This window comes from Dreissena polymorpha, chromosome 5 (assembly GCF_020536995.1).
Source record: "Dreissena polymorpha isolate Duluth1 chromosome 5, UMN_Dpol_1.0, whole genome shotgun sequence".
NCBI classification, from domain to species: domain Eukaryota; kingdom Metazoa; phylum Mollusca; class Bivalvia; order Myida; family Dreissenidae; genus Dreissena; species Dreissena polymorpha.
The window spans coordinates 37,298,235-37,314,522 of record NC_068359.1 but is presented as its reverse complement, the minus strand read 5'-3'; the positions used below and the strand labels follow the sequence as shown (position 1 = coordinate 37,314,522).

The window sequence follows — 16,288 nt, the reverse complement described above, 5'->3', positions numbered from 1 at the left end:
TTTTATCATTTTGATGTTTATGATGTTTGATGCAGACACTAGCCTGTCCTCATGCTTTGCCAAATACAGAAAATGTATTGAAAATTATATAAGTCTTCTTTCATTTGTTTGCAATAAGTAAGAAAATACATGGTATTTTATTTGAGATTTGTATAGATAAGAAGTAAATGAAGGGGTATTTGAGGAATAAAGATTACCATTTATAGGCATGAACTTAAGGATTGTCTGATGCAACCATATACTATTGTTGTTGTTTTTCAAAATTACGTGTTTAATATAATATTTTGTCACAAACTTGAAAAGATTTAAAAAAATAAGTCTTGGTTTGTATACTTAAAACAAGTCCCATTAATTCCTGTCATAATGTCAAGGTCATGATTTTGTTTCACAATTTTTGAGCCTGATTCCAGTGAAGTGAGACCCTTTTTTGTTTACTTTTTTAAAATTAATTTAGGAACAAGGCAAAATAAAAATGGGCCTCCCTTTGAGAACCTATATGAATGATATCATGGCATGAAATCACTTGACATGAAAAAACAGGTTAAATGTTAGAACATCAATAGGACATTTTGGGTTATCAACATCATTTATTGTTGAAACATCTTAGGCCAGATTGTTGACTTTGAACATTTACTTCAAACTAAGATACCGGTAGCTACAATATGGGATTGACTTTATCAGCTTGGTTAGGTACATATGAAACGTCTGTGATTTTGCATACTCTGATTTCAATGTGGTGGGTATGTCACCAGTAATATTACATGGCCAATAAAGTGCCAGTACATGTTATGATAAAATGTTTCATGATATTTTAACAATACTAACTAACGATTTTCAGCTCTATTTGAGCACTTGATCACTTATCTAGAAAAAAAGAAGTTTGATAACACTTTCAATGACCTAGAATTGATTTAAGATGTGAATAGAAAACCTTTAATTGTTCACAATTGTTCAGATCACTGGCAATAGAGTATATAATGCAGACTGATGCTTGCTGACAAGGAGTTCACAGCTTGTACCGACAGGCTCTTATGTGCCCAAAGACTGAGAATAATCCGACATAGACATTCAAGGGGTCAAGCAATTTCCATACATATGTATAAACAAGCAATTTTCTGGGTTCTTATGACCTCTGAAATGCTACTTTTATACTGAGACAAAATATGACAAAAAGTATTTCTTCCAGAATTCTAAACACCCTGTGTAAGGATACGTACGGTGGCACATCACGGCTCCAAAAAAAAAAAAAACTTATGTTTTCCCGTCGCCAAAAAAAAATTAACTCTGGGAAACACAAAATAAGTCTGTTTTCAGGATTCTTTTTTTTTGGCGATGTAAAAACAAAAGTTCTGTTTTCACGTCTTTTTTTTTTGGAGCGGAAAACACAAGTTCTGTTTTCCCGTCTCTTTTTTTTTTGAGACTTGAAAACACAATCGCTATATTGTGCGCACAAGATAATCAGCCAATCACAGACGCGGATTATATGGAGGGAACATTTGAAAACGTCCTAAAGGCAAGTTCTGATATAACAAAACATACTACTACTACTACTACTTCTACTACTACTACTACTCGACTACTACTACTACTACTACTAACTACTACGACTACGACTACTACTTCTCTCTCTCTCTCTCTCTGTCTCTCTCTCTCTCTGTCTCTCGTATATATGTCTCTATCTCATATATCGATTATATCTGATCTCTATCATCTATGCTGATAATTGCTAGATCGAGCTCTCTCTCTGTCTATATGATATGGGCTATCTAGCTGTATCAGGGTCTATGTCGTCTCGATGTCTGTACTCTCTCTCGAGATCTCCTCTCTCTCTGTCTCTCTCTTCTGTCTCTCTCTCTCTTCTCTCTCTCTCTCTCTCTCTCTCTCTCTCTCCTCTCTCTCTCTCTCTCTCTCTCTCTCTCTCTCTCTCTCTCTCTCTCTCTCTCTCTCTCTCTCTCTCTCTCTCTATCTCTCTCTCTCTCTCTCCTCTCTCTCTCTCTCTCTCTCTCTCTCTGTCTCTCTGTCTCTCTGCAGTGCTCCAGCTAGGCCCTAAATCGAAGGGCGCCGCGCCCTGCCCTCCCGAACCTCGCCCTGCCCCCACGAACTTCCGCCCTGCCCCCCCCCCCCCCCCCCCTAAAAAAAAAAAATTTTTTTTTTTTTTTTTTTTACATATGATAGTTCATAAATCTCTTATTACATTGTAATTAGTTTAATCCTCATTGTAGACATTATATTTAAATGGTTTAATAATAATGGGAATAATACAATTATTTATAACATATAAATGAACATGCAATAGAAAGCATTCCAGAAACACCCGCGCGCTCGAACGTGCCCTTTTCACAAAATACTGCGCGTCGAAAGTGCCCTTTTCACAAAATACTGCGCGTCGAAGTGCCCTTTTGACAAAAAAGCCCCCCTGCCCTTTTCAAATCCTAGCTGGAGCACTGCTCTGTCTCTCTGTCTCTCTGTCTCTCTCTCTCTCTCTCTCTCTCTGTCTCTCTCTCTCTCTCTCTCTCTCTCTCTCTCTCTCTCTCTCTCTCTCTCTCTCTCTGGTTGGGTCATTCTGCGCTCTTTCCTTATCTGAATGTTTGCTCTGCCTGGTTTCATCTTTAAATTTTATATGAAGCTGGTAATCTTCGTTGTCTACGTTCCCATATACAGAAGAGCTAAGAAGAAGCCCTGCAATAGTGTGAATCAAGTTTTGGAATGTTATTCAGATTTTCTCTGGCCGACTCTTCACGCTTCTTGTATTCGTCTTTAGCTCCCCGATTATCTTTTTTCCTCAGTATTTGGTATGCCACTTTCTGAATCGTTCAGCCAGTTATAAACTGTTTTCTCCCTTATACCCAATGTTGTTGTAAACATACTCTTACAACAAACTGGGATTCTTTCACTTCTTTTTGTCAGATAGTACCTGTACAAAAAGTTCCTTCTGCTCGACGAAGGTGTTCCTGTCGTTTTTTCCATAACCTCAACCTTTTTCACTTGGTTAATTATATATAATTTATTTTGTTTCCAATCCATGTTTTTTTCCCCAAAACTTATCAAAAATCATCGTTCTGTGTTCATCATCTAAGTTTGGACAGTGTCTTGTTTTGCTGGTTTTAGTGCACTTTTCCCATATTTTCTTGGACAAAGCAATCGTCCAGCACGTTCAACCCAATACGATTTCACACCTGAATCTTTATCTTTCCTCACCCCTAAATACTGTTCACCTCTCATTCGTTTCTTCTTTTGAACTTCTCTTTGGAAATGATCTTTCGGAACTTGTTTTGTTTTTTAACCTTACTTTCAGTAACATAAGTTTCTATCACGTTTTGGTAGTCAGTTTCATTGTTGTCCATAGGATAGTCATATGTATCTGAACTGCGAGGATCAGTGTCTTTCCAATCTGGGTCTGCTACATTGTCATCGTTATCAAATGATATATTAGAAGGTTCATCGTTATCCGATAGGTGGTTGTTATTGTTAATATCACGTTTTGTAGCTATTAACATTTCATCATCATTTCCAAGTTTTGTCTTGATAGAAATGGGTTATTTTCTGGTTTAATTTGTTGCAGAAGTTGATTTATCGATTTCAGTGAACTTGTCTTTTTCGTAGCTTGTAGATTTGCGTTCCTCAATTTTTGGCCCCTGTATAGTAAAACTTCTCCTGTCTGACCTAGTATCGTCAGTATTAAAATGAGGCTCAGACTGTGTTTTCAAGGCCAGATTTACTAAGATTCTACCTCTAGAAAACATCTTTACTTTCAAATTCTGTAAAAATGTAAAGACAACTTTATGTACCGTTTTTTTACTAATCTGTTAAGCGAAATCTCATCTTGACTCGCCAGTGTTAAGTGAAAATGCAACAACTCTGGTTTCAGTATTCTTGAACGATGTTGAGTCAATGGTTCACATATAGTAAGGATTGTTTCAGGTGCAATGTTTGTGAAGGGCACGTACAGTTGATCTAAATTTTGCAAAGACGAAATCACTCCAATGACTTCATCCACCAAACTTCGACATTCTGATATATTTAGTATTTCAATGTTTGGCAGACACGGAATGGAATACAAAGTTGATAATGTACACTCAGTGAGATAGAACCAATACAACCGTCTGGCATTACAGAGATCTATAACAAACAAACAGTCTATATTTGCGGAATGAAAACGTAATTGAGCACACGGAATAAGAAATTCTAAGAATGCGACCGAATGTTTCAGAATGTTTTGTAAATCTATCACAGATATCTCAAGCTGATTTTCCATCGACAAGTGCCTCCATAAAATTGAAATAGTATGTACTATTTCATGAAATCTCCTGTTTGTAAATGCTATACTTTGAAGTAGTTCGTGCGGATCCAGAGAGCGAAATATTTGAACTAAAATGAATTCAGGTAGGTTACCTGAGTTAAGCCATCTGAAACAGCCATGTACCTGAAAAAATAAAAGATTATGAAATACGAGAGCCTCCTTTATGGCGACACATTAAGTCCTGAATTAACACAGAAGTGCATTTGAACTTATTATATTTTTAAGTTAATAGCGTTGTCGTTAAAAAGAAATAATCTTTAATAACGATAGATTTAAGTTTCTGTTTCAACAATGTGTTCAGACTTCAGTAATGTACCATGTTAAAGTTATGTGATATATTAAGCAAATATCAAAAAATGTCCGAGACCTTACAAACAGACTGATGCATGCATCTGTAGAATTACCAATTTAAATGTATACACATGTTAGAAAACAAAAAGGCAAACAAATCTGTTAGTGATTAAGTCACACAAAGTCATTGTGCGAAAAGGCCGTATCTTGTTTATTTTGTTGATAGTAGATTTTCACTTCAATATTATATTCACTTCAATACCCAAAACTACAGATCTGCAATTATTGACATTCTCTCGGTTGAATCAAATAAATTCATTGTTTTACGAGTAAAAAAGAAGATACAACATGCAAAATGTATTCAATATTTTTTTTTATACAGGGCACACATGTTTCAATGAACATGTTCATGTTTTTTTTCAAACAAATTTTCCATCAAATACAATAACATTTGTTGAAGAAGTGATTTTAAATACATACAAAACATATTAAGAATACTTACATTAGCTGTTCTTCCAAAATGAATTGAGATTACACAAACTCGATCATCCGCACTGTGTACATATCGAGATACGAGGTTTTGACGGACAAGTACGGCATCCAATGAAAAATTCCCAAATAATCACATGGTTATTGCTTAAGCGCCTGTTTGGCTAGGAGGTTAGACATTTTCGCACGGAAAGCGGGTTTTTATCATCACTGTGATATTTTCAAAATCTTTTTTAGCGCCAAAACCTAGTTACGACATTTTCGCACGGAGCCGACGATAGAGGATTAATTGCTTGTCAGGCATGTTTACATTACAAACGATGATTATAAGCATCAAGAGCGTGCTTAGCTGTCTACTTATTATAATTTCATGTCATGATTATACTCTGAAGTTGCATGATAAGGACATAAATTAAACTTACACTTAACATTTTAACATGCTTAATGCATGTTGATTGCAGATTTGTCACATGTTTACGTCATAATGAAGTCTTTACATCCATGTATGTTTTGTTATGCTTTTATATATAACTTTTGAAAACAAATATTCTGAAAATATTAGATTGATGGGAGATCATATTATAATGGTACTAAATAGTTAATTATCAGAAAGTCAAAAAATTCTGTAGTGAAGATCAAATTATCAAACATTTGTCGGCAATAATACATGTATTGCTACAACAGTATATCTTATTTTAATAGTAACCATTTCATACAAATGTGAATTTAACCACTCAATTTACACAGTAAATGTCAGACTACAAAGCAAATAATTAGTGTTAGCAAATGAACATGCACATTCTTAGAAAAATGTCATTAAATATTTTAAATTTATATGAATGTATACCCGGTATATGCATTGAGGTTGGTGAATAACACTGCTTATTTATGTTAATTTATTAGTAATATTGGTGTTGACATTATTTGAATACTAGAGAATTCAGCACTCTGTTTTCGTTCACTGGATACATGAAGTTATTGTTGTTGACCTCTTGTCAAAAAGGTTTCAGGCTATATGGATGGGACTTGCTTGATGGTCAATTAGGTAGAAATCACAATGAAACACACACATGTATTAAAATCTGGTCATCTTATTTTTGTCAGCTTCAACGCAATGCCTTAAGCAGTATATGTACATTTGTTTTCACTTATTAACTCATCTGAGAACAACATGTCCATTTTGCCCTTTTTACAAAAAAATAATTGTCCGTAGTCTGTCATGCATACAAACTGTGTGTACACGCTAGAGGCATCATTTATTGCCCATTTTGCATGAAAATTGGTCATTACATTTGTCCCAGTGATTATATACCTTGGTCCAGTTTAAAACTGAGGTAAAAAACTAGGTTTCTATGTAAAATTACATTTAAAAAACTTGTGAACTCTACAAGTCACACCATGAAACTTGCTGAGAACATTTGGCCAAATGATATCTAGACCGTGACAGAAATGGTTCAGTTGGTTGAGAAACATGGCTGCAAGGGGTATGGGAAGTTTTCTAGAAAACCTAGTCGACATTCTAGAGGTTTTTATGAAACTTGCTCAGAACATGAGCAAAGACAATCCTCAAAGACGTATGTTTCTATTTTCAGTGCTGAACTACTATGCTCATTGCAGTATGTTTCTATTTGCATCCATGGGCAACTATGCTCAAATCAGTATGTTTCTATTTGCACCCATGGACATTTATGCTCAAATCAGTATGTTTCTATTTGCAGCCATGGACAACTATGCTCAAATCAGTATGTTTCTATTTGCAGCCATGGACAACTATGCTCAAATCAGTATGTTTCTATTTGCACCCATGGACATCTATGCTCAAATCAGTATGTTTCTATTTGCACCCATGGACAACTATGCTCAAATCAGTATGTTTCTATTTGCACCCATGGACAACTATGCTCAAATCAGTATGTTTCTATTTGCAGCCATGGACATCTATGCTCAAATCAGTATGTTTCTATTTGCAGCCAAGGACATCTATGCTCAAATCAGTATGTTTCTATTTGCACCCATTGACAACTATGCTCAAATCAGTATGTTTCTATTTGCAGCCATGGACATCTATGCTCAAATCAGTATGTTTCTATTTGCACCCATGGACAACTATGCTCAAATTAGTATGTTTCTATTTGCACCCATGGACAACTATGCTCAAATCAGTATGTTTCTATTTGCAGCCATGGACATCTATGCTCAAATCAGTATGTTTCTATTTGCAGCCATGGGGCAACTATGCTCAAATCAGTATGTTTCTATTTGCACCCATGGACATCTATGCTCAAATCAGTATGTTTCTATTTGCACCCATGGACATCTATGCTCAAATCAGTATGTTTCTATTTGCACCCATGGACAACTATGCTCAAATCAGTATGTTTCTATTTGCACCCATGGACATTTATGCTCAAATCAGTATGTTTCTATTTGCAGCCATGGACAACTATGCTCAAATCAGTATGTTTCTATTTGCAGCCATGGACATCTATGCTCAAATCAGTATGTTTCTATTTGCAGCCATGAACATCTATGCTCAAATCAGTATGTTTCTATTTGCAGCAATGGACATCTATGCTCAAATCAGTATGTTTCTATTTTCAGCCAAGGACATTTATGCTCAAATCAGTATGTTTATATTTGCAGCATGGACATCTATGCTCAAATCAGTATGTTTCTATTTGCAGCCATGGACAACTATGCTCAAATCAGTATGTTTATATTTGCAGCCATGGACAACTATGCTCAAATCAGTATGTTTCTATTTGCACCCATGGACAACAATGCTCAAATCAGTATGTTTCTATTTGCATCCATGGACAACTATGCTCAAATCAGTATGTTTCTATTTGCACCCATGGACAACTATGCTCAAATCAGTATGTTTCTATTTGCACCCATGGACAACTATGCTCAAATCAGTATGTTTCTATTTGCACCCATGGACATTTATGCTCAAATCAGTATGTTTCTATTTGCAGCCATGGACAACTATGCTCAAATCAGTATGTTTCTATTTGCAGCCATGGACATTTATGCTCAAATCAGCATGTTTCTATTTGCACCCATGGGCAACTATGCTCAAACCAGAATGTTTCTATTTAGTATGTTTCTACTTACAGCGGTGGGCAACTATGCAGGAGACCAGTCCAAATCTTTGGCTATTCAGGTGGGCGACACCGTACATATTCTGGAGAAGTATGGATCCGGACCCACAGGTAGGAATATAAAGATGTTTTGTTAAAAATTGGCTTAATGCATGTGCATGCATTTTTGTTCCAGATTAGCCTGTGCAGACTGCAAAGGCTAATAAGGAATTACACTTTCCGAAATTTTTCTATACATGAAGTCTCTTCTAAAAGAAAATCCAGTTTAGATGGAAAGTGTCATTCTTGATTAGCCTGTGCAGATCACATAGGCTTATATGGGGCAAAACTTAATGCCCTTGCATTTAGCCCAGTTTTCTGGAGCAACCAGTAAGAATCAAAGCCAAAATTAACATGAACAATTGTTTTTATTTGGATTTTTGCCAAGGCCCATTTTCAACAGTATTTCATTTCATTTTTATGGGTCAGTTAAATTTCTATTAACAAACATCTGTTTTACACAAAACATTCATTTTGACCTATTAGAATCTCAAAACTTTATTGCAAGTTTTCAAGTAATTCCTAAATTCATATTAGTCCATTATATTTTGGATTGAAATCCCTTAATTTGGAAAGTCTTCACTATTTTGTTTGTCCTATATTACGAAAAACGTTACTGTATTAATTTTCTGCCTAATACATGTATAGTCATTTAGTTGTCTTAAATTTATCCATGAACAGATTTCAAAAACGTGTTTATAAAAAACGTGCTGTCTTCCTTCCCATCCAACTCAGAAGTGTTTGGCTCACATAATTTTATCAGATATGACAATTTAGCGAAACGTTTTTTGTTAAAATTAAACTGATATGATGTTATGCAATACAATATCATTCTTAAATAGTATTTGTACTAGATCTATAACATTTCTATAAATATGCCTTACCAACTGACAAAATTTTATTGGTCTATAATGTTGGTTAAAGTATTTAATTGTGTGCGCATCAAACACTGTTTTTAGATTGATGCAATATGTACAAACTATTACTGAAAATCAGTTGAAAACAAAAATAAATTTATGTGATGTCAGGCATATATGGGTATGTTGGCCCATTTAAAGATTACACAATAACTTAAGGACGCAATTTATATTAAGTTTTTCAAAAATAAATAATGGACTAGTATTTTTATGTTGAGACATCAGTCATAAATCATGACATTTATAAAGATTTCTTTTTAACATGATAGATGTATTCCAATATGATACAAAGCATGGCAATACAAATAAAAAAAATTAAGCTGTGCAGTTTTGTTTGGTTAAGCCATGACTGTCATTCTTTTTATAGAACCTACTCAAATAGGCATGCAAAACATGAAAGTTCAAATCTAGAAAGTCAATAGTCTTCCTTGTACTTCCAAATAACATTTATGGAAGTATAGAACAAACTTCCCCAAAATTTCTCCAGACTTCGAATATCCAACTTTTGGAAAATAGGCCTTTAAAACTTAATACCTAGATTCAAGCCCTGATGATCAACCAATTAAAGGGGCCTTTTCACAGATTTTGGCATGTTTTGAAGTTTGTCATTAAATGCTTTTATATTGATAAATGTAATCATTAAATTTTAAAAGCTCCAGTAAAAAATCCAAACTAAATTTATAAAAAGGAAAAAAAAGTATAGCCTGCAGCAGGGCTCAAACCAGTGACCCCCGGAATCCTTAAGTAAAAGTGCATTAGCCAACTGAGCTATCCTGCCAATCATACATAAAGTGCGTATTCTATATGTTTTATAAGCAATCTTCGTTGTTTCACAAATTTAAATGACAACAACAGAACTCTCCAAATTATTCAATCGTTTCGTGTTGCAACGCTTTATAATTTTTAGGTTTTTAAATCGTCAAAAGATGCATATAATGGCTTTATTAGACCATGACAAATGTTCAGTTATACTGTTTTCTCACAAATATCATAACTTAACCGAAAATTTGCGAATCTGAAATAACTTCTTTCAATTTTGTCAATTTTTCAAACCGTGAAAAGATCCCTTTAAAATATTGCACAAGATTGAACAACTTTGGCACATTTTGAGGAAATTGAAGGAACAAAATTCACAACTTTAATAGTAGAGACATACATATTTACTAAACTTACTGTAAATTAAAAAAAACAAACTTAAAATAAACATTTGTTATTCTGTTGTTTTCTTGTTTTCCAGCATGGTATCGAGGTACAACCATGAAGAACAAAGAAAAAGTGGTATTTACAACTTTAGTAATATACATTGATGTCCAACAACTTTCCATTGAATATGGAGATATAACTTGTGATAGTATAACTATGGTCCCCAAAAGGGCAGAGCATAATGTCACTGCTTCGTCTCTCTGTCTGATTTCTAATTTTTAAAGCATTTTTGGTCTGGGTCTATCGTGATATTCATTTTGATCATTCTAGATGTCAGCCTTTCCGCTCTTTTTAGTTCCTGAGATGTCAGACACTTATGTTGATGAAACTTGCATTGCAACATCCAATGGTCCAATGATTGCTCAGTTAGTTATTGCCCTTGGATTATAAATATGTTCTTTTTTCAATTCCCATTGAGATCTCAGGCATTTAAGAATTTGATGAAACTCAATATGCACCATCCCTATATGGTTGACATGCGTATCATTGTCCGGTCGTTTCAGTCCAGTGATTTTTCATGGATTTTTTGCCCCTTGATTATGAATGTCATTTTTGGATTGAGTCTTCAACCCTCCCAGTGAGATCTCAGACTCAAATGATGCAAAGGTGATCTAAACTTGCTATGCAGCAGCCTTATATGGTGGACAAGGGCATCCTGTCGGATGGTTCCGGTAAAATGATTTTTAGAGAGGCTGTTTTCGGAGAAAACCCATGCTATTGTCATAGCCAGCTCGTCGTCCGCCAACCGCCGTCCGCCGTAGGCGTCGTGCTTAAACCTTGGCCATAACTTTTTAACTATTGAAGAAAGCACTTTGATATTTGGCATGCATGTGTATCTCATGGAGCTGCACATTTTAAGTGGTAAAATTTCAAGGTGAACATCATCCTTGGTCTGGGGTCGAAAAAAAACAAAGTCAAGGGAAGTAATAAGCTTTAAATGGACATAGTTATCTGACCTGCCCATGTATATATTTTTGTTAAATAAATCAAAGCGGCGCAGTAGGCGGCATTGTGTTTCTGACAAACACATTGTGGTAAAAGGTCATGGTCATTCTTTACGGTCTATGGTAAAAAATACAAATTTAAGGGAAGTAACAAGCTTTAAAAGGGGAGAAAATTATTCAATATTGAACATAGCCACTTTATATATTTGGCATGCATGTGTATCTCATGGAGCTGCACATTTGAGTGGTCAATCACAGTCTTGGTAGTGGCTTTTAATTATTTGCTACTAAAAATAGAGATTTGTTAGAGACAATTATTTTCAAGGGAAGTAATTTATATAATTATAAATCTCATATTATATATTTCCTTACCAAGAATTGAAGTTCTTTTCACAGTTACTGTACAGATTTATTATTTTGATTATTTATAACTCAAATGATTGATTTGTCAAAGTTTTTTTTTTAAATGATATAATTATAATTTCTTTGATGTTCATTACATACATGTGGACATATGTCCATAGATACATGATCGACTCTGGCTATGATCTCTTTGATAAACCACAGGCCTTGGTTGTCAGTGATGTCTGACTTGGTCAATTTTGACTGTATACAGACCTTCCCCCCCCCCCCCCTGTTGGATTGGACAAAATCCAAGGGAAGTAATAAGGCTTTAAAGGGAGATGATGTCTATACCTGCCAAATGATTAATTGAAACTTTATTTCAAAGTGGCGCAGTAGGGGGCATTGTGTATCTGACAAACACATCTCTTGTTGGGTCACTAGGTCAAAGGTCAAGGTCACTGTGACATCTAAAAAAAAAATCTGACAACTTTCGCAGCCGAGTGTGGCACCTGTTATGCGGTGTTGAGACAGTTATTACCCTTTGTTTATTAATGTCATTTTAAAATGGATGTTTGTTTCAGCGCGATTTCTCAGGAATTTATATCAGACTTTGGTCAGGCTTTGATGAACATTTATATGCTTCCACTTTCAGTAAAAATTGCTTTCTGTGACTGATACCAGACACTAATTATCTGAATGTTATGGCACTTCACATGCAAAATCCCAATAGTTTTTCATGGACTATTTGCCCTTTGAATAATGAAATGACATTTTCTATTGAATTTTACAGTTCTGTGTATGATATCAGGGACTCTAACGACCCGAATTGATGAAACTTAATGTGCACTAGCCCTACTGGGTGGACATGCAGTTTGTTTTAAACCTATTTATTTTAGCTGGATTGCATTGAAAGCCTCAAGCTTATTGAAACGCGATCGAGTCCATTTTATTGGGCCTAGAACCAGTACTTGTTGTCTTTGTGGGAGAGTGCTCCCATTGTAGGGATCAAACCCGTGACCTTCTGGTTGCTAGACGGACACCATATCCAGTACACCACGGGGACCTTGCAGTTTGTCATGTTGTTCAACTCCGTGGGGTTTTCGGGAAATAATTGCCAATTTATGAACAATTTATCCATAATTATTAAATGGAAAGGCACATCATGGGGTCCTCTTTTTTACTGATAATCTTGTGTCCTTTTATAGTGTTTGGTGCATTGGTGTATTTAATTGTGTAAGACAAAAGGTTTTTTATTCTTTATCCATGTTTAAAGGGATTATGATTGATATTTATATGATACACTCACAATTGCTTTAATTTTAATAAAAATGTGTCAAGTATGCATATAGCTACAAACTTGAGCACAATCGAATTCATGTTGAATTCAATGAAGTAAAATTGGTCGTGTGCCATATGCAGGCAGCGTAGCTCAATACTGGACTGCGCATTCCCACATACCCTGTCTGCTATAAAGTCATGCATGGCTTAGTGGTATCATTGGCGGACAGGGTTACTCTTGACCAGCCAGAGCTCGACCTACCCTGGCCTCATACGGCACGAGACCCATTTTGTCCATGATGCTCAGCATGTACAGTGTTTGATATTATTACTCAAACTAGAATGTTTGATATTTAAAAAATGAAATACTTAAAATAAGGTATTAAGAAAGACTAATTATACATGAAGTTTCAAGATTGCTTTTTATGAAAATAATTCATCCTTCAATATGTGTTTGCTCAAATACATTTAGAAGTCTTCACTTCTCTTTTAAATGAAAAGACATCCTAGATGCATATTATAAATATGGTCTGCATGGCTAAGTCAGACACTCTAAAATGACCTTGGCATTGCTTTTGTTTTATTGTTCAACTTGAACTTATGTTTTCTTTTGAAGGGTATATTTCCAGCATCAATAATACACATCAAGAAATGTACAGTGGAAAACAATGGGTAAGAGAAACAGAATTTTTAGATAAGAAACGCCTCTTTAATTATATAAATAATTATATTAGGCATTAAAAGGTTTGCAAGACCTAAGCCTGTTAGGGGAACCTCATTTCATGTATCACTTTTCTCCTCTGAAAATTAGGAAAATAAATAATTTCAGTGTTAAACTTCTTCAAAATGGTCCTCTTCTCATTAAAAGCTCTCAACCCCTGTCAGTGCTGGTTTTCAGTACTGAAAGCCAATTCTTCCATAGATATATTCTCTGCTCTGTCCAATATGATACAAAAGAACTGATTTGCACCAAAGAGTGTGAGAGATAAGTTTGAAATTGTGCAGATAGACAAATTCGCAGGCTTTGGTTCTGGTGAGGCTCGTTTTCTTTATGGTACGAGCCTCACTCTTGGTAATAAGTCTTATAATGCATGTGGGTAAAGTGTCATTCAAGATTAGCCTGTGCAGTCCACACAGGTTACTGACACTTTCCACTTAAATGGCTTTTAAAAAAAACAATTAAAGTCTCTTCTAAATGAAATTTAAGTCAAGGCGGAACGTGTTGTCCCAGATTAGCCTTACTGCACATGCTAGTCTGGGACGACAGTTTACGCACATGCATTTAGTCCCGTTCTGCCAGAGAGCTGTTCATTTTTTATTTGTTCATTGTTTATTTGACAGTGCTTAATGCATGTGTTCTTGATAAACTTATTCAATTTTACTGGAATTTTTTGTTTAAAGGAAAACATTTGTTTCAACAAAAATCTAGTCTAGCCAGAAATTATAGTCCCCTTATTAGCCTTTCCAGACTGCATTATGACAGGTTTGCCAGGGCGCGGCTAACCTTAACCCTTTACCACTTAGATAGGTATTTTGATGCATTTGTAGTCCCTTAGAAAGTTACATTTAATTAAATACCTTTCTTACTAAATACAAGTTTTAAAGGCTTCATTTACAACCCTTAGTTACTGATGAGCAGCAAACAGCATAAAACCTGAACAGACTGCGAGTTACTCGCAGGCTGATCTGGTTTAAGGCTGGTTACAAAAGCCATTTTCACTTTGCGTTTTATGGGGTAAAGGGATAAAGAATGTTCACATTTAGGTATGTTGCTTTTTTGAACGACTGACATGCCATGAAATCAAAATTTTACACATTTGCTTGCAATATAATAGGCAATGCTAAACAATATCTGTTTTTGATTAGATATTTAATTTAGTCTTGATTCCCGTGTTAGGTTGTACGAAACAGTGAAGCCTGTAGAAGATCACATGGCGAGGGAAGTGTCATACGTATTGTGGGAGTGGAGTCACATGTGGAAACAGCTAGCTACGGTAGGTATTATGCTTCGAGAGTAGATCGAGTTACTAGAAGAAACAAGTAGTTAACCTCATAGGGTCTTTTAGATAGGGCCTTTTCCTCCAAGAATATTTGTATACCCCCACAAACGAAGTTTAGGGGGGTATATAGGAGTGAACTTGTCTGTCGGTCGTTCTGTCTGTCGGTCCGTATTAAGTGTCCGCTCTCTAATTCAAGTAGTTTTCATCGGATCTTCACCAAACTTGGTCAGAAGTTGTATCTACATGATGTCTAGGCAAAAGTTCGAACATGGGCCTTGCCGGGTCAAAAACTAGGTCACGGGGTCTCTTAGTGCGTTTTAAACATTCAGCATGTTGTCCGCTCTGTAATTAAAGTAGTTTTCATCCGATCTTCACCAAACTTGGTCAGAAGTTGTATCTACATGATGTCTAGGCCAAGTTCGAACATGAGCCTTGCCGGGTCAAAAACTAGGTCACTGGGTCACTAAGTGCGTTTTAAACATTTAGCATGTTGTCCGCTCTCTAATTCAAGTAGTTTTCATCCGATCTTCACCAAACTTGGTCAGAAGTTGTATCTAGATGATCTTAAGGCCAAGTTTGAACATGGGCCTTCCCAGCTCCTGCTTGAAAATTTGTAGTGAGTAGAGTCAGATTAATAAGCAAATATTAATACCAAATAAACGCTTATCACTTTCTTGCTGATATGGCTGGAAAGTGAGCTGCATTTAAACAATTAAAACAAGTATTAAAGGATGTAAAACTGAGAAAAATACCTGTTTTGGCATGGGCATTGCCATTATGTTTGTCACATGATTACCACCTCTGGCGTTTCTGTCAAAATTTCAGCCACTGAATATTTGCAAGAAAATGCCATCCGGCACTTTGACAGCATCCTGGCAACATGTTTCTATTCTTTCTGATCCCACGAAAAGATGGCCCAGTTTTTATTCCCCCGAAGGAGAGTATATAGTCTGTCCGTCACACTATGCGTTTAGGTTTAAAAAAATGCTCATAACTTCTATGTCGCTTCAGATGTAACATTCATATTTGGTATGCATGTATATATGGACAAGGCCTTTCCATACGCACACAAATTTTGACCCCTTTGACCTTGAACTTAGGGTCCGCGTTTAGGTTTCGAAAAATGTGTTTAGGTTTCGAAAAATGCTCATAACTTCTATCAAAGTGTTTATCGGGGGCATATGTCATCCTATGGAGACAGCTCTTGTTATTCACTTAATTAATTAATTAATGTATTTATTTAAGTTGTTTCAGCATGAAAAGCAAACTGCTAACTGGAAGGTGGCAGTTACTTATTTGTGAATGGGGTATAAGCCATACAGTCTAGTATTACTTCAAAATCACTTATTAAATTTTGTGGTTAAACAATGACTTTTCA

The 16,288-nt window shown here is 35.5% G+C and overlaps 1 protein-coding gene across 8 annotated transcripts in view; it reads left to right on the top strand.

Moving 5' to 3' along the window:
- LOC127881595 (dedicator of cytokinesis protein 3-like) overlaps nt 1-16,288 on the top strand; it is a 173,845-nt gene that overhangs the window by 17,349 nt on the left and 140,208 nt on the right. For all 8 annotated transcript variants that reach the window (XM_052429588.1, XM_052429589.1, XM_052429591.1 and 5 more), the window contains exons 2-5: nt 8,200-8,295; nt 10,378-10,418; nt 13,527-13,582; nt 14,808-14,904. In XM_052429588.1, coding sequence (XP_052285548.1) covers nt 8,200-8,295; nt 10,378-10,418; nt 13,527-13,582; nt 14,808-14,904 — 290 coding nt within the window. The remainder of the gene's footprint in view (nt 1-8,199; nt 8,296-10,377; nt 10,419-13,526; nt 13,583-14,807; nt 14,905-16,288) is intronic.